This window comes from Poecilia latipinna, unplaced genomic scaffold (genome assembly GCF_001443285.1).
Source record: "Poecilia latipinna isolate Pla-1442-1.1 unplaced genomic scaffold, P_latipinna-1.0 Scaffold1081, whole genome shotgun sequence".
In the NCBI taxonomy this organism is placed as follows: domain Eukaryota; kingdom Metazoa; phylum Chordata; class Actinopteri; order Cyprinodontiformes; family Poeciliidae; genus Poecilia; species Poecilia latipinna.
Window position 1 is genome coordinate 1 of NW_015113697.1, and position 24581 is coordinate 24581.

Consider the following 24581-nt stretch of genomic DNA (forward strand, 5'->3'; position numbering starts at 1 on the left):
TCAACCAAAAATCAACGATTCTAACTATTTTTCAACGTTGATTTAACATCATGTGCTATCTGGGAACTCTGCTGGGAAATGAAATCAGCGTCTCAGTAAAGTTTGCCAGCAGAGGCATCCAGAGCTCTAGATTTCGTGGATGACAGCAGAGGGAATTACCACCACTGACTGGAAAGTTCATACCTGAATTCAAGCAGGTCTGTTGTTTGTTCCTCTACACTCTTTCTCCAAACTCTGCCGCAATGATTTGTAAATACCAAACAGCTTTTCATAAAATATAAGCCTTGTGACCAACGAGCAAAAGCACAGTCCATTTCTCCTTCGCCCAGGCAGACGGATGCTGTCTGGGATTCAATGACAGCTTAAGCACAGGGAATTTGACAGTTGTTGCATTTTGCCATTGATATTATGGGCATTACTTCAGTATTATTTTAATGATGCCAACTATCCCTGTTGTTTGTGCATAATTCTTTTTTCTGTTTTTTTGCCAACTTTGTTTGGATGCTGAACAGCTGGCTGCCAGTTTAATTAATAAGGATCTATTATGGTCTACCCATTTTGAGAAGAATTTTGGCACCAGTCTTCACTGTGTATTTATGGACAATAACCATAATGATATTTATCTTGACACCATGTTCAGATTTTTTGAGAAATCGAAATTTGGGGTTTCATTCGCTATAATCTAAAAATAATCAAAATTAACAGAAATTAATGTCTGAAATACCACTCTGTGTAAAGAATATAGATAATATGTGTCTACTGAACTGAATTAATGAAATAATTAAACTTTACAGTGATATTCTAAGGTACTGCGATGCCTCGACGTCAGTAAATGTGCCTAGAAATAATAGACTCGGTTGTAAAAAAATCCTCAAGATCTCCCACCCAAGCTGCAGGTGCAGCCTTTGTCCAGTAGATGGCGGGAGCTGACCGTTTCAAAGCAGCGAAGGTTTCAATTGGACGAAGAAGAGGGAGGATCGCTGTCATGGCGGCCAAGGTGAAAGTTTAACGTGTTGTATTTGGACGTTTTTCGTTGTTTAACCGTGTATTTTCAATGAATGCATGCGTCATGTGCTATAGTAGTTCTGCATTGAGGTTTAAATTTGCTATTTATGTGACTGTCATCTTCCAGCTGTTGGTGCTGGGCTGTAACTCCCGATGCTAACTGAGCTTCGCTGGATAAGTCTCAGTTTAAGCGGATGATATTCCTACATTAGATCCCTTTCAGACACCCGAGACAGCTGCCAGAGCTCGATATTTGCTTCTGCCGACTTTATATCCCCTTTTACGTACACGCGGTAACATTACAAACACCTTTATTAGCCGTCTGCTTGGCTAAAAAGCAAAAAAAATAACAAAAAAAAAGCAAACGGTTGTTTACATTTTTTATGTTGTTACTGTGTGACGTCAGGGCTTTCAGCAACAGAAATAAATTACTGTTTACATCAGAGTTCTTAAGTTAGCTTTAATTATAATAAAAGGATACATAAACCAAAGTAAGATACAGGTTTCGTACGTACTGTCTATACCAGGCACTACGTGGTTTTACCTGTGATTTTGCTTATACTCAGGGAGACTTTAAACATAACCTTCGCGTATTTCCGTTTTCAGCAAACAGAATTCTTAAGAAACGCTGGATTTAATTGTTTTTCAAAAATAATTAAACAGTTATTTTTAAAATAATAATTAAATCCAATGAGATAAAGCCTCTGTTGATTTTTAAGCTAGAAATGTTTGGATTCTTGTGTGAGTCAAAACTAAGATTTTTGAAAATTACCTTCTTATAAGCTGCTGTTGCATAAATGATTCATACACACATACAGGTGTGCTCACACACGTAAATCCCCTCCATATATGACACCATGATATAACCATGACTCTTCTTATGTATTTACACAACTCTGTCTGTATTTATCTATCCTATTTAACAAAGGTTTAGATTTAAAACAGAGTTCTTATATTGGGAAGGCCTGTCACATTGTCAAATTTCACTGGATGAAGGTATTGAGATAAGCACTATTGTTGTTTTGAGATACTCTTCCAAATATATAACTTTACACTTCCAAAACAAAACATGACAGACAATCTTCAGAAGAGAAAGCAGGTAAGGAAGAGAGCTGGTAATGTTCTCTAGTTGTAAAACACCGTCACGCTTGCCTGAGATTATCATCCACGATGAAACCTCACCGTCTATACCTCTAAACACCTGTGAATCCTTTTACCTGATTCACAGGTGTTGAGAGGTATAGAAGGCGAGGTTTCATCCTTCTATACCTCTATACCTTCGACTTTTATTTAAAAAGTCGAAATAAAAAGACTTTCGACTTTTTATTTTTTTTTTATTGCGTCGCAAGCGTTAGACAGCAGAAATAAAACACGGCAGATCGAAAGGGAAGAGCAAACCTGCAAACCGCGGCTGACCTAGAAAACGCCCACAAGGGGGAAACTGGCCTGCAGAACAAGGGATGTGAAGCTGATCAAAGTTTGCAGTTTGTTTTGATGTTCGCTTCTTTGCACAAGCAATTTTTATTTTTTTGCATAAAGAAGAGGCGTTTCCATGGTAGAAATCTTGAAGTTCAAATTGTGACGTTTTGTCATTTTTATGTTTTTTTTTTTTTTTTTTTTAACAATTCATTCAGAAACTCAGAGAACGCTCATCAGGTTTCGTGTACAAAAATACGACGACGACAACGTGGGGCGATTTTTGGGAGATGATTCAGCGCAACCTGGTGCCGTTATTTCACAGCACTTCATTATGAACGTTCAACTGAATCTTTGAGTATTGTAAAATATGCTGTTGTGAAACAAAATTAGACTTAAAAAAATAATGTCTAATTGTGCAGTTTGTTCATTAATGAATTAGATTGACTCCAGCTGAGCATGTGCAGAGTGCATCTTGCTTCTGATTGGAGAAAACGTTTGTGCCCCTCTGTCTCAGCAGCCCCCTGGTCGCCCCCCCCCCCACCCCCCACCACCACACCTCCACCCGCCGTCTTCCTTTTCCACTCAGACATCACATCAGTCGGTCGTCTTTCAGTGACAACAGCAACTGCTGCTGCATTAAGCTGCAAAGTGCTGCATTAAAAAAAAAATGTTTAATCTCTTTTCCCCCCTCTCCAGGTGGCGATGGTGGCTGTCCCCACGGTGCTGGGAATCGCCTCCATCCGCGTGTACACGGTGAAGGATGCTCCTGCGGACGGGCTGGTTTCTCGAGACAGGGTACGGCCGTCTGTTGCACAGCATCGCCGTGAGGCGGCGTGGCTCGCTGTGTTTTGTCTCAACTCGCCGTGTCTCTCCAGCTGAACGTCTACGCCCCGCTGCCCAGCGCTGACCCGCCTAAGGTCGTCCCAGAAAGTCCAGGACTTATCGAGAGAGGGCTAACGACGACCAGAGAGAGCGTTTTGCCCGCGGTCCGAGCTGTGAAGGTATTTCTTGCTATATAATGTGGAATATAGTAGGAAACATCCAGGCAGTAGAGTGTTGACGTGGAGAAAAAGTGAAGATTGAGCAAGTCAGCAGAATTTGTTGGCGGACCTGCAGAACTCTCAAAACGTTGGAGTTCAACTGGAGAGTTTGACTCCAAATTTAGAGCTGAACTACTTCTGGAAAAAAGAATCCAATTCTTCTTCCTTAACAGTTGGATTCTTCCATTACAAAGATGAAAATGGCCAAAAATAATGACATTTTTAATGCAAAGTTGCTTTAAAAGTCAAATAAAAGCACCAACTTTGCATTAAAGTGTCATTATTTACCAAATAATGCAAGGTTGGTGCTTTTAATTGACTTTTTAATGCAACTTTTAAACAACTTTACATTAAAAGTGTCATTAGTTACCCATTGACACTTCATGACAACATTCATAAAGACTCCTTCCTGTTCAAAGCAGGTGTTAAATGATAGTGCCATATTTGTCTTATGCACACTGAAGGCTTCATATCTTGCACCTGCAGCCTTGGCACCTTCTCTTGATTTGATTTTTTTTTTTTCTTTTTTTTTTTTATTTCTGCTCCTCTTGCTTGTGGTTAGCGCTCCATCCCACGAAGCTGCAAGTGCTAAGTGCGGGTATGACGTTTGCAGAGCGCACCAGGAGTTTGACAGGAAACAGTACTCTTTTTTTTTTTCTTCTTCTTTTTTTTCTGCAGTTCAGAGCTGTTGTTGTGTTAACAGCGGGGAGATTTGACAGTTTGATTATGTGAAAGAGCTGAACAAAAAATAAAAAACAAACACAACAAAAACCCGACACTGATTGATATCTGCCTTATTCTTTATAACCTTCTTATAGTGTTTTATTTCTCCGTACAGGGTGCCTGTGTCTCTGTAAAGCGGAGTAGCGTTAATCTTTACCATGCAGGAGAGGGTAAGTTAACAGAAAGCACAAAATACTTTGATTACAAACTTTCTGGAGTCATTTTTAACAAATCATCTCAGCGTGTAGTTATGTGTTGCATAGTTGTTCCAGTTTGGTGAACGAAGCAGGATTTTTGAGTCTCGCTGCCAATTAGGTTTGCAGGCAAAATCCAAATTTGTTGAAACAAAACACAGTTTAGTCATTTATTCCTCATTATAACACATTCTTGTTTATAAGTGTGTATAGTAAAGAGCTTCAATGGTTGCATCAAAACATGGACTGGTGCTTTACTACCTGGTTAAAACGTGACGAAGGCGAGAAAAACATCCAGAACGTTTAGAGAAGAGATGACAGCCATGCAGGAAACGACAAGAAGAAAGGAAAACCCCCGAATCTTTACAGAGATACAGTCGGAGGGTTTGTGAGGTCAAAGTTGAAGGATCAGTACCGTAAAATGTCTTAAATTCATAAAAAAAAGAAAAAAAAGTTGGGTTTACAGACATTAGTCACAGATCTTGGCAGGACTATTTCATCTGATAGGTGTAGTTTTTGTTCTTCTTGTGGGGATTTTCTGTCAGGCAAAAGTTTGAGTCACATCCACACATCTCCATTGTGTTCTCTGTGATTCGAGGTGGTTGTGGCTACCGCTAACTAGCTGCTAATAAATCCTTCCTAGCTAGCAAGCTAGCTTGTTTTTTCAGTCTATACCCAAGTGGCCGTCGCAGTCACCTGACCATGACTGGAGGTCTGACATTCCTAAAGCGAGTCGTAACAGAGCGGAGCTGCTCCACGTACTAGAGATGCTGGTCACGAAGGGGTTAACGACAGCAGATGTTTAAAGCTGCATTTTATGCTAAATTTGCAGAAACCAGCTGAAATATTAGTTATATTTTGTTCCGATGGCGGCATTGAGGCCCTTTCAGTCAACAAGTTGAGTTTATAACTAAGGAGTTTGAGTAATGCATCTTTTTGAAACTGTCTCTGTTTACGTTTCCTGTTTTCTAGATGTTTATTACTACTTGATAGACCCTCCTCCAGGTTTTCTGCCCAGATTTGGAACCGTCACCATGGCCGGCCTGCTGGGCATGTTCTTGACGAGAAAAGGTGATGTAGTTTCCCGTTTCTGCACCACGAGTATTTTTAAAATTTTATCATCGGTGGTCAGCGGGTTTTCTGGTCCGAGTTCCTACAGCGACTTGAAAAGCTTCTTTTTCCAAAGCCGCCATTCGTTTTCAGTCTTGAGCTGTTGCAGACAGAAGTATTAAACTTGACAGGATAAAAAACAGGCTTTTACTCTTATATGTAGATTTTGTTTTTCTCCCACCAAAGCGGATGTGAGATCAGAAACGGTGCCAGAGCCGATTCCTGTCAGCCACCTTGGAGTTTCACTTGAAACGTCTTTTCCAGGGAAAACGCTGCGTCGTCCCGCTCATCACTTCTGATTTTCTAAAGAGAACAAAAGAAATAAAAATAAATCAGCAGAAAAAAAGTGATGGTGAAATTCACTGACAAGCTTTCGAAAAACTGAAGTTACTAAAACAGTTCCAAATTAATCAGCATTAAATGTCCATCCATCCATTTACAGTGACTCGCAAAAGTTTTCACACCCTTCTTCTTTATGAGGTCACTTTACAACCACAAGCATGAAAACGTTTCATTGGAACAAAAAGTGGTAGACAATTTCACACACAATTCTAACAATTTTTTGCTAATAAAAATCTGAAATGCTGTGCAAAAGTTTTCAGCCCCCTTGGTAAAATGTTTGCTGGTATACAAATGTTGAACAACAACTGCTCTGATTTGATCGCTAAAATAAAACTTAAGTACGCTAGAATGTTCCAGAATTAAATCGAACCATCCGTCGTCTGATTGGTCAGTTTGATCTGTGGCCGTCCAATCAGGTCCAGATCTGAAATACTAAAGTTTCGAATAATTTTTCTACCGACAAATTTAAATATTTCAGCCTTCTTTTATCCGACAGGTTGTTAAAATTTAAACTCCTTTATTTATTTATTTTAGATTAAAAAAAAATATCTTAAAAGAACTTTTAGATCTAAAAAAAAAGTTAGATCTAAAAAAATCTAAAAACAATTTCAGATTTTTTTTTTTTAGATTTAGTCTAGACGTGTTTAGACTAAATGCATGTCTAAACATGCATTTAGTATTTTAAACATAAAATCCTTTTGTGTCGCTAGTATCTAGAGGGCCTCGTAAAAACTTACAGTGGACTGGATTTGGCCTCTGGGCCTCCAGTTTTGACACCCGTGGTTCAGATTGAAGCGTATTTGGCCTAGTCAAAGACCATAACTACATCTAAGTATTGGGAATCTGTGGCAAGACTTTGGGAAAATATTTCTCAGGAGACGTAAAGAACTGCAAACGATTTCCGACCACAGAGGAGCCGAATAGAAATGCACACCGCACCTTTCAGATTTCTGTCTGCAAACATTTAGACCTGAAGCCTTATTTTATGGCTTTTTTTTTTTTTTCTTTAATGCCATTTATCATGTTCCAGTTGTTCAGCAGGTGTTTTGGCTGCCCAGCCTGATTGATTTGAAGCAGATTTATAAAAAGCGACTTCTCTTCGCTCGTCGTCTCAGTTCCACCTCTGATCAGAAGAGCAAGCGATCCTCTTCTGATCATGCACCGGGTTTAGTTTTCACCGAAATGTTTGTGATTTTTAAATTTTTTCCCCCCCATCATTTCTCCCTGAAGAGCGATGCTTCTATACGAGTCGTTTAAACTAGAACGAAGTTTCCATCCTTGAAAAGGTCTCCAGCACGCTGGCTGGTTTCAGACAGGATGTGAGGAGGAAGGGTTGTTAAAAACAACGTCTTTGAAATTATCCCTGCTTTGTCGAACAAAAGTGTGAGAGACGTTTTCATCGAAACCGGCAGAAAGCGGAACCGACCTGATCGCCTCTTGTTTGTCACGTTAAAAATAAAAAATAAAAACCTTTCCAGGCTCCCGTTTCAAGAGGTTAGCGGTTCCGTTGGGTCTGATGAGCGCCGGGGCGTCGGTGTGCTACCCAGCCCAAGCTGTGTCTGTGCTCAAGGTAGCATTTGTTTTTGTCTTTTTTTTTTTTTTTTTTTGGGGGGGGGGAGATTTGGGAGTCATTTCAGATGTAATGCCTCTGCTTTCCCACGCTCCCTGAAGGTGACGGGACAGAAGGTGTACGCCGCGGGGCAGTGGAGCGCCGCCGCTGCGTCCTCTCTGCTGGCCGCCAGGGAACCTGTCGCCAAGGAGGCCGCCGCGTCGCAAACGCAGGTTAGAAACGGTCGGAAACGACGCGGGTTGATCGGGGCGAAGGTTAAAACGGAGAGCGGATTCAAATGAGTCGTAGTTTTAGTGTGACTTAACCAGAAACTCTGGTTCAACCTTTAAAGGGACGACCTGCTTCCCACTGGCCGGGTTCAGAAATCCCCAGTGTGTCATCGCCACGATGCGGCTCAGACTCCATTTCCTGGACTCGTACTTTGACCTTTTTATAGATTATTGGTAATTTTGGGGAATCTGCCTTTGATCTGCTGTCTAATGTTTTAAAATTACGACTTACTGTTTATTATCGAATGTTTAATAAGTAAAGCGCTTGTTTTTTTGCTGCCTTCTTGTATAAATCATAAAGTTGCCACATTTTATAAGAAGTTTCAAAACAAACATATATAAATTCAAAGTTACTCTTTTTCTACATATATTATTAACATTCATCGCTAACTATGTTTATTAATATCGTTTATATTATACTGTAATTATGTGAACTTCAATTAAAATGAAAAATATTGTGAACGTCCCTGTTCATCCTTTACATGAGATTCTTATTCAACAACAGAGTGTTTTCAGTCAGAGGCTTAGTCAAATGTGCTGTAACACAGACCACTAGAGGATGCTTCCTGCCCACATCTAAAACTTTTTCATGCTGCTTTCAGTGGAAGTTGAACAGATACTCATTCCTTATATTTAGAAGTTTGATGATATTTCCTATGTTTAAAAAAAAAAAAGTAATTGTTATTTCATTAAAAAATTTAACCAAAATTTTTATAGCAGATATTGCAAAAGAAACTATATATATGTTGAAGCTCTAAATAAATTTATTTTAGCTGAACTGAGGGCAAAAATCGCTGTTGGTCTCATCAGGCTGGTTTGTCTGTAAGTAGGATCAAATTGTCCCAGAAGTGATTACCATAAACAATAATATAGCTGCTTTTAGACTATTTTTCAAGGAATACAGTGATACTGGCAGAATAATGCAGGTTGGCCCTCTGACAGTCTAACGAACTTAGTGGAGATCGCTTCACGCCAGAAGATATTTTAAATATCCAAAATAAATGAAGAAAAAAACAATTGAAACGAATAAATAGAACGAAAATAAAATCTACACACAACCAAAACCATTAATGAAGCTAATTATGAAAGGCAAACAGAATTACCTTTTAAAAACATGAGAATGGAAATGTTCTAGCTTAATTGATTAACTGTGATGAACTTATGTACATGTTTGAGTTTGATTGAGTCGATGTGGTCGGACTGAACCGACTTTATGTCTTTACTGAACTGGATCTGGATGATCAGTGAAGTGGCTTCAAACAACACTGGTTGTGATTTGTTGCTATGTAATCAAACCGAATCTAAATGGGATCTTCACTGTGGGGCCGGTGGTGGTTTCATCAAAAGCAGGCTCTGTTGGCCAAAATATTAAATCATTCTGGAGTCTCCTGGATGACCTTTAACCCCCTAAATAAAGCATAAACATAAATTCCTACTACTATTGTTTTGCGGTGTGAACTCTTGATGCTCTGCTCTCGCCCCAGCCTCCGTCGGAAGCCGATCCAGAGTCGGCTCTGCGTCAGGAGGAGGCCTCAGCCGACCTTTCCACCCCCGACCTCTTGGCTAAAAGCGCCGCCGTTTTGGAGACAGAGGTGGAATCGGCCGAGTCCGTTCCCATTTCTGACGAGCCGGCCGCCACTGAAGAGCCGCCGGTGGCGCTTACAGGAATATCTCCAGCAGAGAGAGGCACGGCTTTTATTCCTCCGTCTCCTGCTCCTTCTGTCTCCACCGGTTTGTTACGCCTCCTGGAAACTCTGAGGTTTTTCTCTCTCTCTCTCTCTCTCTCTCTCTCTCGTCCAGGTTGGTCAGCAGATTTGGAGCCAGTGCAAACAGAGCCGTCTCGTCCCGCCTCAGACGCGGCCGCGGATGGAAACCGAGCGTCGGACGATGTTTCCCTTGACGCGACGCCAGCGGCCACCGTCCAGGACAAGCCAGCTGAAGGAGACCTGCCATCAGGTCAGGGGAAACCTCGTCTCTGAAGACGACGTGTTCATTTCACACAATCAAAAATTTCTGCTTTTAGATTCTTGCATCTGTGCGTTACCAAAAGAACTGTTCATTTTGTTCGATTTTCGCGTTCCTGTGCAGCACCCGCTGTCGAATCGGCTGCTGAGTTTGAGCCGGCGGAGGAGCAGCAGTCGCTTCCTGCTGTGGAGGAGACGCCAACCTCAACGCTTGTCACGCCGCCGCCCCCTGCAGAGGGAAGCAGAGAAGGTAGATTTAACTCCACTGATTGGGATCTGTGGCAGAAATGACGTCAAACAGGCTGGAAAATTAAAAATGAAAAAAAAAAAAAAATGTGGGTTTTAAAACATTTTGTTTTCCATTACAGGGACAATATTTGGTGTTTTTAGCAGGATTTTATGTCGCAGTAAAACACAAATTGATTGTGCAAAGGTGTATGCAGTTTTACTGAGATTGCTTCAGTGTGTTTTTAGCTCAGTCTGAGTGGATCAAGAACATTTCTGAACGTAACTTTTTCAAGGCTTTTCACAATTTTTCATCTGGACTTTGACTGGGACATCCTAACCCAGCGGTGCCCAAAGTGGGTCCTGGAGGCCCGGCATCCTGCATGTTTTAGTTCTCTCCCTGGTTTAACACAGCTGGATCCAATGATGGCTCGTTAGAGGCCTAAGACGAACATGGACAAGCTGAAAAGGTTGTTACTACCAGCAGGAGGAGAATAAAACATGCAGGATGCCGGCCGTCCAGGACCGACCTGTCCAAACACATATGATTCATTCTAAGCATAAGATTTGTCTCTGTGCATCTTTGCACCAATTTTGATCAGATTGTGTAGAATAAAAAATGTAAACATCATGTTCAGTTGAATTCAGGTTCATTTAATCAAGAACAGAACAGAAAACAAAGTTACATGATAAAAACAAAGCAACCATTGTTTTTGTATGAAGGTTTTCTAATTCGAACCGTTTTCAGGAGTCGGCACAATCAGAATAAGGATCTCTAATATCTACTGGTTTTCTTCTTGTTTTTCTTAAATAAACAGTGACCCTGCAGACAGACTTTCCCACCTGAGCTGTGGGTTTCTGCATCTCCTCCAGAGTCGCCTTGTTTCTCTCTGCTGCTTCTCTTACTTTCACCGCTTCCCGTCTCCTAACCTGAAGGCTGTGACATTCCGTTCCAGGCGAGCAAAGCGGGTCGAGACCAGCTGCATGCCACACCTTTCAGGTTTTTATCTGTAAGGTTCCTGACAGCAGTCTGTCCGCTCGCCGCCGCCGCGCCCGTTTGTGTCGGCCTGAGGCGAGTGAGATGCTTCGTTGTTGCACGACAAACTATGTAGAAGTTCAAAGGTCACCTTCGCGAGCTGCTGCCATTTCCTTTCTAAGAATGAGCTCAGCCGTTTTCACTACAGAAAGCGAGGCGCTCTTTTCTCTGACACATGCTTTCGTTTGCTCTGACGATGATAAACAAAAAGGGGGGAAAACTCCCATAAGACTCCTCACCCAGTGATTTAACTCCATAAATGCACTTTAATTGAAAACGTTTACGTTTGCTTACGTATCCGTTAGTCTGCGTAGGCATTATTCTGCCGCACAATTCAGAAGAAAATCTCATTCTGTTACCAAAACCAGTTTTTCCACTTTCTTCTACTTATGCATCCTAGTTACTGACACAGCGATCGTCACTCAGCTGTATTTTCTCAGTCTCATAAGATGAGAGATAAGCCTGCAGGATGCTGCGGCTTGGCTCTTCTATGTTTAGCTCTTCTCAGAATGTTCACTAATTTCGCTCCGTGGCGTTTTTCTGTGCGCCTGTTACTGAGATTTCCCGTCGTTTCCCATGTGTGTGTGTCTCTCTCTCTCTCCCCCCTGCAGAGGGCTCCGGTTTCCAGCCAGACCCGGCTCTCATGGACTTCGGCCAGTCCAGCCCCGAAGATGAAGACCTGTACAGCACACGAAGCTGAGACGGGCCAGCCTCAGCCGCGGCTCGCCTCGACGGATTCACCATCAGACGTTTCCATTCTCATAGTTTTCTTTCTTTCTTTTTTTGTTTGTTTTGTTTTCTCTGCCCGAGTTTCCACAGAACACGTCCGAATAATTTGGCACTGGCGCTGCATTGTGATGAATTTCGGTACACAAACACAGAGAAACCTGGAAAAAAAAAAAAACCCCAAAAAAACCCAAACACCCACAATTACATTGGAAACGGCAGAATGTGGAACCGTTTCTGTTCAAACATGCAGGAGTTTTCCAACCATCAATTATGCAAAGTGCCGTTTATTTATTGTGATCCAGCCCATTTTTGTTAATTTAAAGTTTCCTCTCAGACGACGACTAACGGAGGACTTGTGCTGCTTCACGCTGTTAGATGGGTGGTTAAGGAACTCAGAATAAATCTTTATTTTTTTGTGAGCTCATGTTGGATCGCGTCATGTTTTAAATGCACTGCAAAACATGAATGTATTTCTATGAATTTAACTGATTTTTTTTAATACACAATAATCTGTGCTCATAATTGCACTGCATCTGTCTACTTTTTCTCTTTTTTTTAACAAAGGTATCTTTTACATTTTTGGAGCCAGAAAAAGACCCTGGCAAAACCATAAACTTAATTTGATTATTGTTTTCTCTCCCTTCATGGCTTTAATCTCGACCAGATGACTGGAAAAGAGACAAATTTAGTGCTTCAATTGAATAGTTTTGCATTTAATTTGGGTAATTAAATACTAATCTATTTCCCATGAATGCTACATATATTGAGCTTTGAAAAGGTGTTTTTACTTTTTGGAGTTTTGTAAACTTACGACATAATTTTTCAATGTATTCTATTAGGATTTAATGTGATAAAGCAACAAATATAGTGGATTTCAAAGGACACACTCCCTGCTCTGGTTCAACCTGTAGGTCAGAAACCAAAGTAAAAAAAAAAATCCCATCGTCCGTCAATTTGATTACGACGGTTTAAAGTGTAAGAGCAGCTACAAATTCAGTATATTAAATAATTTTAAAAAGCAAAAACTATCAAAATGAGCAGGAGCTGTTCCTCCTGCAGCAGCTATCATTAAACTGTAAAAAGTCACTCAGAACAAACGTGTGACCTGAAACAGTCTTACTTATAAAGAAAACATCTCTTCTACTCTGAAACATGGTAGTGGCAGCATCATGCTCTGACGACGCTTTTCTTTACCAGGTCAGAGTTGATGGGAAGAGGAATGGAGCAAAACACAAATCCATCCTGGAAGAAACTCATTTCAGAGGGTGCAGCTGTTTTTGGACTGGGGTCAAAGTTCATCTTTCAGCAGCTCAGCAAATGTAAACATACAGCCAGAGCTATTGTTTATATATCGCGACATATTTCTGTTCTGGAATGGGCCAGTGACTCAGCTGAAAGCTGTAGCAAAAGATAAATCAGTAAATATTGTTTCAATAAGTCAGAAAACACATGTGGATCATATTTTTCCAGAAACAAAAGCCGTTTATCCATTTCCTTCCACTTCACTGTTTCAGGGTTACTTTGTGGATGTATCGTCTGTCACATAAGATTTATGGTTGTAAACGTGAAAAAGTTTTTTTTTTAGTTAACTAAAGCCAGAGATGTTGGCACCTGTAAAATCTCCTTACCAAATTTTAATGCTAAAATGATTTTCCTCTAATCATATTCAGCTAAATTTCTCCTCATTTGCCCTTTTATCCTTGTTTCATGTCTACTGAGGGGTTGAGGGCGTTGCTATGCTAACATTAGCAGCCATTATGCTAACACTGGTAAAGTTGTATGTCATATTGCCCAACCATAAAATGGCTGCTCACATATGGCTATGTTGCCGTGTACTCATTAGTTGGACCAACCCAGAGACTGACTCATATGAACCAAATGTTGGTGATTAAACAACCATTTAACCCCCAAATTTCCCAAACATTGCAATGTGTGAAATTAAAAAGGCTTTACAGGCCATTAAATCACCACTTACACTGCATGGAAAACTAATGTTAGTCATGGAAAAGGTCTCGTTGAGAACAAGTGGGAATGTTCTGTGTTCCTTTGTTAAATTTTAGCACCACCTGTTTATTTGAGCGAACATCCAGTACAGAGGGAACATGGTGTCCAACTCTTTATAGCCGCTTTATTGCTCCTTAGAGGAACCAGTACAGGACTACTGGACCTCATAAACTCTCCATAAGTCCACCCACGCCATGACCCTTGGGACTATGTGTGTATGACTGTACGTGAAAGCTCACGTGTGGGTAAATCACCGAAAAAAAACATTAAGAAATAGTCGTTGCAGTGGTAGCACACCCATGGGAGCAACACTTTCTGTGGCAGCAGAGCCATGGGGGGTAAAGGATTTGTTGACTGGTGTAATTGTGGTTGGTTTTGTGGTTTTGCTTTTTATTTCTTTTCTCAGATAAACAGTACCAAATGTTCTAGTTAAGGATGGGTGTCAACAGAAACAGTTGTGTGATATTGCTAAAAACACAATGTCTCTTTTAAAATCTCAAAAGGGAATCCTGAAAAGTGAAACGTGTTCCTCACATCACGTCATGAAGAACATAGATCATGTTACAATAAACTGTGGCCTCAATGTCATAGCCCCCATCCCAGCATGTGACGCTAACGTTAGCCTCTTCTCAATAATTAGGCTAAATTTAGCCAACATGTCGCATGTAACATTAGCCACTTTTCACTAAAGAAGCTAAGTTAGCTAACATGTGAAGCAAACTTTAGCACCTTCTTACTAAAGCAGCTAAAGTTAGCTAACATGTGAAGCAAACTTTAGCACCTTCTTACTAAAGCAGCTAAAGTTACTTTAGCCTCTTTTCACTAAAGAAGCTAAGTTAGCTAACATGTGAAGCAAACTTTAGTGTATTCTCACTAAAGCAGCTAAGTTAGCTAACAAATGAAGCGAACGTTAGCCTCGTTTCACTAAAGCAGCTAAAGTTACTTTAGCTTCTTTTCACTAAAGAAGCTAAGTTAGCTAACATGTGAAGCCAACTTTAGCCTATTTTCACTAAAGAAGCTAAGTTAGCTAACGTGAAGCCAACCTCAGCGTAAACCCCCCACAAAGCTGAATCTAGCTAGTATGTGAGGCTACCTTTAGCCCCATTTAACTAAAGAAGCTAAATTTAGCCAACATGTGAAGATAACTTTAGCCTCTTCTCACCTCTCTCAAGGGTCCTGTCTATTCAAGGCGTCCCACAAACACAATATTTTCAGAGCCAACATTAAAACCAGGCTCTGTCACATGTTTTTTTTTACATATTTTTTTATATATATTTTTCACCAGAAGAGAGGAAGCGCGGGGGTGGTGCAACTCTGACCTCTCAACCTTCGACCCCAAGAGCCGAATTTTCCATGCAGGACTTTAGGAGGGTTTCAGTAAGAGCTGATTATCTTCTCAGGCTCCCCCACCACCAAATAAACACACAGCGCATTTATCAGCCACAAACATAAACACAACAGTTATGCAAGCCGTCTAAGGGTGTTTGTTAATATGGTATATGATTGTTTAGGCACATCTTCCACTCAATTGAACTGGCTAAATGCATGAACACAGTTCACTCCTCTTTTTCCCATGCTTGGTCAGCGCTTTGCAAACAAAAAAGTCATTGCCGTGTCATTTTTCTTGCATTTCGACACATTATAGCCACAAACGTTAATGTATTTTTAATGGGATTTTATGCAACAAACCAACAGACAAGAGTATGGCTGTGAGTAATTCAATTTAAAGCCGAAAATCCAAAGTCTGTTTGAAAACATTAATAAACAAACTGCATGAAATATCCAGGAACACAGGAGGCAATAGAGATGCAGCCAAAGAGCAAAAAGGAAAGCTGTTGTTGAAACTAAATCTCTTTCGCAGTGTGAAATACGGTGGTGGCAGGATCATGCTTAGTCCAGCAGGGACAAAGAACCTGGGCAGAGTTGATGGGAAGATGCGTTTTCAGAGCTGCTTTGATAAAAGCACATTACTTTTATAAAATGGCCCAGTCAAAGCCAAGATCTAATGCAATTAAAAATAGTTTTTACGTACACTGCAAAACCACAAAATCATACCAAGTAATTTTGTTCTCGTTTCTAATGCAAATACACTTGAAATAACAAGACATTTTTACCATATTATAAATGAAAACGTTTTCATCAATATTAAGGAATTATTGATGTAAAACGAGCTCCTATATCTCACTGAAAAGTTACTTGCAAGTTAGTTTTTTCTTATTTCAAGTGCACTAAGATATTTGCAATAGAAATTAAACTAAATTACTTGGTATGATTTTGTGGTTTTGCAGTGTATTCCCAACCATTTCTGGCCAGTTTGCAAGAATCAACAAATATTTCAGCGTCTAAATATTCTGGGGACATACGTAGTGCTAAAAACACGAAATCAGTCAATACGAAAGTATTGATTTTGTTGTGTGAATCTAAATGTGATGGTTCACAATAATCCACTACTGCTGTGTGGTTCACAGACTGAAATCATCCTTCTGCCATTAGTCAAGAATAAATGCTTCCTGTATATCATTTGTAAAACTTTTATACTTTTTCTCAACATCAGGTCTTAAACCATAATTGTCTCATGTTTTCTGTCTGAGCAACCTTTGACGAACGACGGGCACAAAATAAAGAAACGCGTGATTGTTTTAATCCCAAAACGGTGAAAAAATAATTAGCAGGGATCTGGATGTCCAGTGGGGCCTTGGCGGGGGTCACGGGGGGGTTGACGCTCTCTGCTCTGCTGCCCTCCGTATCTGCAGCCTGCGCAGGCTCTCCCCGTCTCTACATCCATGTGTTCGGGTCATCAGGCAAACGCATATAAACACTCTCTCCCACACACGATCCAACTTGTAAATCTCTCAGGCTTGTAATTTGCCCTCCTTGAGATTAGCGTGTGTTGCCTGACTTCCAACGATGTACAGTAAAGGAGGCTGCCGCGCTCTGCAGGCCGGTTTAATTGATCCGACTGCCGGCTGCATGCAGGGAAGCTGCCACTCAAAATGCTGACACAGGTCGGAGGAGTCGCCGTGAAATGAAATGTGCGAAGAGTGCGTAGGTGTTTGACAAAGATTACATTACTTCTTGACAACTCGTTAGTAGTTGTGGAAGTGAAGTGCTTCCTTTCGCTGGTAAACATATTTGTACCGTGATTATTATCCTGTTGCCGGCTACCGCATTCTTGATTTACTTCATATTGATGTTCATTCACTAAGGGGTTTAATACTTGCATATTTGCCACAGCAATGTATATATCTGCAGCAATTACAAAGATATATTATTTTTCAAAAATTTAAGTGCTCCTCTCAAAAAACAAGACTGTCTTTTTGTATGTTGGTTTTTTTTTCTTCTAGAGTTAGTTTTAAATATATGGACCAACAGGATATTGAGTTGGATTTTGAATAAATAAAGTCAGATACTATTTAAAACAAGAGCTGAAGTCTCATCAGGTCTTTCATGTTAATGAGATGCTAGATCTCAATTAAAAAACCTGGATAAGGATTAAATTTTCAGTATGTATTTTCCAGGCACATAGTGTCTAATCAAGTTGCTATGGTAACCTCAGTTGTCATAAAAATGCTAAATATATATCAAAAAGTCATGTTTGATATATTTATAAAAATATAAATATATATATATCTGATCAAGGCGATGCCTTGAAATTGGGTCTCTGTCTCTTTAAGAAGCTTCTGCTCTTTCAAGCACTGCCTTCACAGCGTGTCATCACAACATCACCTGATGAGGAAATAACTTTATAACCTAATATAAACCTAAAAAATGTTGATAAAATAATAATACATGTGTATCATAATAGTATACATAAAGTAAATATGTTTTTAATTAAACTTAATTTTATACATAATTTAAATGAAACAATATTTTGAATTATTAATAAATCCATGAACCTGTTGAGCCTAAACCAAAAGTCCAAAAGGGTTAGCAATTTGGGATTTACTTTTCAAAATAAAAGCTTTACTTTGCAGAGTATCTCACAGATTAGATTTAGAAACTGAAAGTTTTACAGAACTACTGAAACAAAACTCGTCAACAGTTTGTATATTTTATTCTAGTTGTATACTAATTATAACATCTACTTATGTTTGTCTGGTTGTTGATGGTTGATAGCATGGAAAGTCCTCTATGAACATAATCTGACTAATTAATAAGAATATATATATACTGGAGTCTTAAAATGAAGCCTGAAGATTAATTTGTTTCTTTTGACCCATTTAATCACTACAGTTTCTGGAACTTAACCAGTAAAAGCAATGGGTTTATACTGGCCTTTGGAAAAAACAAAAGGAACTCTTCAAAATAAAACTCTTGCTATATGTCATGCACGTCTTCCGAGCCTGAAACAGTCATATCACCAAAAAGGGAGAAGATAGAGCATGAAATGTTTGTTGACTAGATTATTTTTGAAATACTCCTTAAAAGAGCAATGTTGATCTATGTTGGGTCACTGCTGAGCAACACGTCAACGTTTAGGCGACAGTTTGGGCCAGAACCGTCCAAGAGGAAAGCACCAGGACCAGGAATCTCTCTGGTTGGTGCAAAGCTGAGAGTTCTGAGGTTATCTGTACAAGTATGCAAAGAGAATGTGGGGTCTGCTGCAGACGCTGCGGACAGACAGCATAACAATCAGACCTGTGTATTTTTCCTTCCAGGTAATAAGACGTTTCCGTCCCCAAAGATGTGTTTTATATGAGTAAATATAGATATTCTTAAGCTGAAAGCCGGATCTTTGAGTACCTCTTTTACCTCACAGAGCTGCAGGGCACGGCCATACTTGGGTTTTCTCTTTTTTTTTTTTTTTTGCAGTATTGGTCCGTTATCTGCTGTTTCTGTTGGCCTGCAATCCAACATGACGTTCTGTTTTTAGTTGCTGCATGTCACGACCAGAAGCCTTTGGCCTCTGCCAGTCTCTGTGAGTTTACGTTTGCCTGCGTGTATGAGATCCGATTAGTTTGAAGTGAAACATCTGAATGGGACAATAAGTGAAATCAGGGGTTCACAGGCAACGCATGTTGTTTTTGCATATTTTAGTGTGATCCCTTACTTACAAGTGTGTTAGAGCAACTGCGCATACCCAGCATGCCAGAGGGGGAAAAATATGGTTTTATTGAGTTGTTTTTGGTTCAGAGAGCATAACATTTCAATTTGAAGAGCTGGAGCTCTTCAACAGGCGGAGCATTCCTGATTTCTCACGTCCCTACCGTCAAAATTGCATCACGTCCATCCTTCATCCTCGCTGTCAACTTTCCCACAGCTACTGGCGCAGGAATGTCGCGTTCCTGGTAGACTCTCTGTGGATCACGTTGCACATGTACGACACATTTGATCACGCGACTTCAATGAACGCACGTCAGGTAGAGATTAAGCACACCCCACGTGCGAGCCAGGAGGAGTGCGTGCTGGCGCTTGTTGATCAAAGGAGGTGTGATGCAATCAGTCTCGGGGCTGTGGATGCATCCCTCATCAACTTTCACCGGAGGCTTTAATGAAAACCCACTGGAGGGAGTCTCCGCTGTTGCTTCCCTTTGCCTTCTCATCTTCTCGTTCACTCCCTGCAGTTCCAGAGTGTCCTCCTCCTCATTCATCTCCCAGGCTGCGCCTCCCTGCCTTCTCCCTCTTGTCCCAGTAGCCGGCTTGACTTCCGCTGAGACAGAGTAAATATTTCTCATGGCTTATCTGACCAAAGAGACAGAAAGCCACAGAGCATGTGAGGCTCTTATAATTAAACCACCAGCCGCCTGCGTTTGATCAGGCCTGGATGTCCTGACAGGTACGGTCGGGCCTTTAGGTTTGACACACCACGAAACCCCCAACTGCAACTGCTCAGAGCTCATGTGTCTGCATCCAATCTTTCAGCTATTAAACCAGCGCACATCTTGACTTGATTTTCCTAAGTTTGGCTTGTTCTGACTGAGGGTCCAGGAAGGGGGAGGTAGAGGATAAAGAGGGAAACATTATGCAGCAAAGAGAGCGACTTTTCTTCTCCGCAATGACTGAGGTGTGACGTGCAGCAACTTCCCTGTTGTGCAATCGTCAAGAGGCTCTCAGGGGGCTATAAGATCTCCGTCCTCATCTGGTTTCTCAGAGCCTCAGATCTGCTCCCTCTGCTCACGCCCAGACTGACGGAGAGGCACTATACAGTCCAGCGCACTCGGCTGGGCGCAATTCTCTTAGAGGGTCGAGCAACATTTGTCAAGATATGGACTTTAGCCAGAAGAAGCACTGAAAAGCTCCTGGCTTTTTCTGCTGGATACTCGGTCATATCAGGTAAGACATTATTTGTTTTTCCGGGATGGAAACGATAAGATCGTTTGCCAAGTTTTATCTGATTTCAGACCTGGCACTGGAAAATCTATAGTCATGTTTCTATCACTTATTCAGCTGTCTTATCATAATTACCAGTTAGATTTTCATTAGAAAAAGTACTTTTCCTAAAGTAATTTCTTTTTTGAAATTGTAATGGCTGCTTTTAAACTCTTCATTAATTATTAGTTTCACCCCTTGTGTTTTCCACTTTAATAGTTTCGGTTTCTGGGATTGTTATTATTTCTGTAAACCTATTAAATAGTAAATTAAGCTTGCTCTTTTTTCATTTGAAGTCATGAATGTTTGATGAATTCAGTCATTAACACAATAAAGCTGTTTCGCAGCAACCCAATAGGCAGCCAGATTAATACAACCTTTTCCAAGATACTTTATTATGGTTTAACTTCAAGCATTGTGTAATGAATTCCTTCTGTAATTCTTTATCAAATGGGACAGCTAATAAACGACGGCGCCAACTAAAGATTACAGCGTAGGGAAACATAGCCGTCCGTAAAAAGCAGCCTTGGTCTGAAAACTCTCCTGCTTTGTGTTATTTCCAGCTGACCTTGGAAATCTGAAAGAATTTGAAGTCACGTCTTCTGACACGAGGGAACATCTGGTTCCATAATGGCAATCCCAAGTGGCCTCTTCTTTTTCAACTCCACATCCTCCCCGTTTCCAGCGCCAGAGGTCTACGTGAACACCTCGTCGGTTCCTTCCGTTCACCACTGCCAAGACTGGGTTCCGGTGTCCATGACGACAGTGATCCCCACCATCTACGGCGTCATCTGTGTGCTGGGTACTCTGGGCAATGCCTTGGCGGTGTATGTGTTGGCTTGTGGCAATGCCCTCACGAGAACGGTGGCGAACACCTTCATGCTGAACCTGTGCATCTCCGACCTGCTGTTCCTGTTGACTCTTCCACTGTGGGCCGTCTACTACTCCTGGGGCTATAGCTGGCCCTTTGGACGAGTGGCCTGCAAAATTTGTGGTACTCTCCTAAACCTCAACCTCTACGCGTCTATTTTCTTCATCACGTGCATGAGCGTAGACCGTTACCTGGCCATCGTGCATCCTCTCCTCTCGCAGAGGTCGCGGGATTACGAGCGAGCCCGGATCGTGTGCATCCTGGTGTGGGTTCTGGCGTTTGCTTGCTCTTCCCCCCACTTGGCCTTCAGAGAGACCCATCATCTTAAAGAATTTGATGTAGTGGCTTGTGTGGTTTTTTATCCAAATGACACCTGGTTTCTGACCCTGGGCTGGATGAAGGTCATTCTGGCATTTGTGGTGCCGCTGCTTGGCATCTCCTGTTGCTACTGGGCCATTGGGAGACATTTGTTGGCCTACAGAGGATCAGCAAGAATGCAAAATTCACCACCTCCTCAAGCAGGTAATTGTAAATCAGAACGTCCGCCGACTCCTACTGTGCACCCAAATTCATGCACGACCGGACCCATGATGGCCCGCGGGGTAGAGAGGATTTTGTGGACGGTGGCTGCTGTGGTCATGGCTTTCTTCATCTGCTGGTTCCCCTTTCATTGTGTGACCTTCTTGGACCTTTTGAGTAAAAATGGATGGCTGGACAGTTGCTGGGTAACTTGGACCGTCACCAACCTGACCCCACTCACCCTTTGCCTCGGCTTCTCCAACTCTGCCATCAATCCTGTGCTCTACTGCTTCGTCGGGAACCATTTCCGTGGTCGCCTTGGGGGTCTCTGCAAAGACCTGTGTGCTTGTTTGGAGGCCCGTGCGGATCAGCACAGTCAGAAAAGAGGTTCTTTCAGCACCAGGCTGAGCTCCTTCTCCAGGAAACTCAGTGACCTTAAGGACCTGGCGATTGTGGATACCTCAGGTACCCTGTAACAGACTTTTTCCATCCAGCACTGGGAAATATTGACATTCCAAAGTATTAATATGAACTGAAACTTCCAGGCTTGGTTTAAGATGCTGGTTTTATGTATAATAATACATAATATTTCATATTACATGTTTTTGAAAGGAGTACAAAAGTACATCCTAAAAATAAATGGCTAAGAATGCTCAGAAGATGAAGTGGGACATAAAAGTAAAATTGTAAAAATTAAAAACTAATTAAAAATGACCAAAAAAGAGAACATGTGAAGAAATAAGCATGTTGAACTTTAACATTCACTTTTGTCTTAACTGTGCTGGTAGTATGTTTGTCTCTAACGTTGTGACAGTACATAAAAATAAAATAAGCATTTTCAAAACGGTTTGAAACATCTTCATGATTGATAAATTTGCCCAACAAATTCTCAGTATTATTCTGTAGTTCAGGCTAAATTAGGATCTATAGCCTGGACTTGTCTGTGTTACGTAACTTGTGATATTAATTATTTTTTCTCCCCCACACACTCTAAATGAGTCGGTAGCGACAGAAGGTAAATTGATATATTCTAACAAAAAAAAACCAAGTAGTACTTAAATTTAGCTTTAGCACTGATGTCTAGCTGGGATAGAAACAAATATTCGACATCTCAGTCACATTTCCTGATAAAATTATGCTTTTTAGACTGAAGGAAAGAGTGGATAAATAATGATAAATAATTTCATCGTTAAATTGAAAAACAAGCAAATCTATTAGGAAGAAAAATGAAACTAAAGAAGTTTTCAAATGTTTTTTGTCATGGGGTCAGTTTTAAAGCCTGGCGGTTTAACACGGGGGTGTCCACTTTTGAAAGCAAATGTGTTGACGTAATTGCTGTGTTTCCTGCTTTCTGAAATGTTTCCTTTCTTGTTTCATAACCATATTTTATGTGGTAAAGTAAAATGTGAATCAGTGGTTGCTGTAGGAACCGGTTCCATGTGTCTGTACATATGCTAAAATCAAAAGGAGATGCTGCTGGATTATACATGTATGCCAACATTAGCCTGGCAATCCAATACATCTTGCAGTGTTGTTGACAAAAAACCTGTTTATTTACCGCAAATATATCATTGTATTGCTTCTTATGGACAGTTTATTCAGCAAATAAAGAGAACAAGTGTTCATCAAATCAGTGGAACTGTTTTGTGGTTAATTATGGCACTTCCATGTGATTTAGTAACAGTCAGATACATACAGAGATTTTTAACTTTCATTTCCCCCCCCAGTCTTCTAACCATTGTGGTTGAGAGCTTCTACACACTACTCTGAGATTATATCCACTTGACAGACAGACACTCAGGTTAAAATTTCCTCTCTTCCCAGAGTGCTCCACTTGGTTTCACTATCTATAATGTCAATGATAGATAATATTGTAATCTCATACCAGTGCCACGGTGATGCGTTCCTGCATTCGAGCCTCTTTTGTCCGTCAAGTGCTACTATTTGTGTCCCCGTTTCAGATGAATCCTGACCTGGACTCTGTAAGGTGATGACAGAAAAAAAAATAGTAACATAAATAATAAAACAATAAATTAGCAAAACTTAAAAAAAGGTATTATCTAAAAATTGGCTCAATAACAAACATTAATTGCTGCCAGTTTTCAAGAAACGGGTGTGTGGGACTTTCACGTTCTGACCACTGGGTGGTGCTAAAATGCTGCAGAAGCAATAGGAGAGCTGGAAGAGCCGGGCCGCGGAGACAGGGGCCCAAACTCCCACCGCTCATGATCTGCGGGAGGCAGTGAGAAGCAGCCTCTGACACAGACCATGATTCATGTGGACCACAGCTTTGAATCAGTACAAACACGTCGACTTTAACAGGCGAGGCCAAAAGGAGAGAACCAGCAGCCCCAGTGAACATCACAAGATGGAAAAAAAAAACAACAACCCCGCAATAAGGGAACTATTTTTTTTCTTACTTGATGGTGTGAAGGGCTTTGTAGTAGTTTTGATCACCATAAACATCCAAAAATAGCAAACTGTGAATATTATTCTTAAAAGCCACTTTGCTGCAAGCGTATAGGAAAAGCAACACGGCAGCAAACGGCAGAGTCCCAATTTAACACAGCAGAAGTTTTGCGACTGACAGGACAGATTGCAGGATGAGTTTGTTGTGCACACAGCTTCATTAGCTGATTCCTCTTTGTGTGACAAAGCAGCTGGGTGTTTCCTAAACACATGTTTAACAGAAGAATGTTATCTGCGAAAAGTTTTCTGAGAACATGTGTGAGGCGCCTGCTGAGAAAAACAAGAACTCTCTCAAGCTGTAGGTCAAACATTTAGCTTACTTTTATTGCTCTTGAAGCCTATGGAAGTTTGTTAAGACAAGAAAAGTTACGAAATGTGCGTCCTTTGCTCTCTGTACTCTGTAGATTATCAGTACGACAAGTAGATTCAGATTACCGGTGCAAACATGCTTCAGCTTCGTACAAATACGATTGTGTAAGCTCTAATAGTCATTTATAGCCCTGGAGCACAAACTTTAATTTACTCTATTTGGATTTCGTTAGACTGGGATACACAAGGTCTTACATAACTGTACAAACGGTGTGGTTTTTGTCATGTTTTACAAACAAACGTCTGAAAAGTGCATGTATTTAGTCCCAACAAAAGTCCACCTTTTGTTGAGCGTCTCTTTGGGGTCGTTCTCAAACGGCTTTTCACACCCAGATACATAAAAGTAGCTCAGGTTCAGTCAGAGAGGACAGAGGACAGTCATTTTTCAGGTTTCACATTTGATTCTCAGATAAA

The 24581-nt window shown here is 40.8% G+C and overlaps 2 protein-coding genes across 3 annotated transcripts; both read left to right on the top strand.

Annotated features, from left to right (window-relative positions):
• Positions 1-892: 892 nt before the first annotated feature.
• apool (apolipoprotein O-like) lies at positions 893-12050 on the top strand. 2 transcript variants are annotated; one of them, XM_015052019.1, is made up of 12 exons: positions 893-997; positions 3121-3219; positions 3300-3425; positions 4303-4357; positions 5354-5452; positions 7312-7403; positions 7505-7615; positions 9157-9358; positions 9473-9628; positions 9761-9886; positions 11509-11602; positions 11633-12050. In XM_015052019.1, the coding sequence occupies exons 1-11, from the start codon at positions 917-919 to the stop codon at positions 11595-11597; spliced, it is 1236 nt and encodes a 411-aa protein (XP_014907505.1). In that variant the 5' UTR covers positions 893-916; the 3' UTR covers positions 11598-11602; positions 11633-12050. The 2 variants fall into 2 exon arrangements, with proteins under 2 accessions (XP_014907505.1, XP_014907504.1); XM_015052018.1 differs by having other exon boundaries at positions 894-997; positions 11509-11597; positions 11628-12050.
• A 6409-nt stretch (positions 12051-18459) lies between these two features.
• Positions 18460-22968, top strand: agtr2 (angiotensin II receptor, type 2). The gene is made up of 2 exons (XM_015052020.1): positions 18460-19903; positions 20503-22968. The coding sequence occupies exon 2, from the start codon at positions 20570-20572 to the stop codon at positions 21803-21805; it is 1236 nt and encodes a 411-aa protein (XP_014907506.1). The 5' UTR covers positions 18460-19903; positions 20503-20569; the 3' UTR covers positions 21806-22968.
• Positions 22969-24581: the final 1613 nt, after the last annotated feature.

What these genes read in the sequence shown, in the direction of transcription:
- apool (XM_015052019.1), top strand. Translation starts at nt 917, where the DNA reads ATGGCGGGAGCTGACCGTTTCAAAGCAGCGAAGGTTTCAATTGGACGA. An exon ending in CCGCGGTCCGAGCTGTGAAG is followed by an intron (nt 3,426 to 4,302) that starts GTATTTCTTGCT and finishes TTCTCCGTACAG; the next exon opens with GGTGCCTGTGTCTCTGTAAA. An exon ending in CATGTTCTTGACGAGAAAAG is followed by an intron (nt 5,453 to 7,311) that starts GTGATGTAGTTT and finishes AAACCTTTCCAG; the next exon opens with GCTCCCGTTTCAAGAGGTTA.
- agtr2 (XM_015052020.1), top strand. Translation starts at nt 20,570, where the DNA reads ATGGCAATCCCAAGTGGCCTCTTCTTTTTCAACTCCACATCCTCCCCG.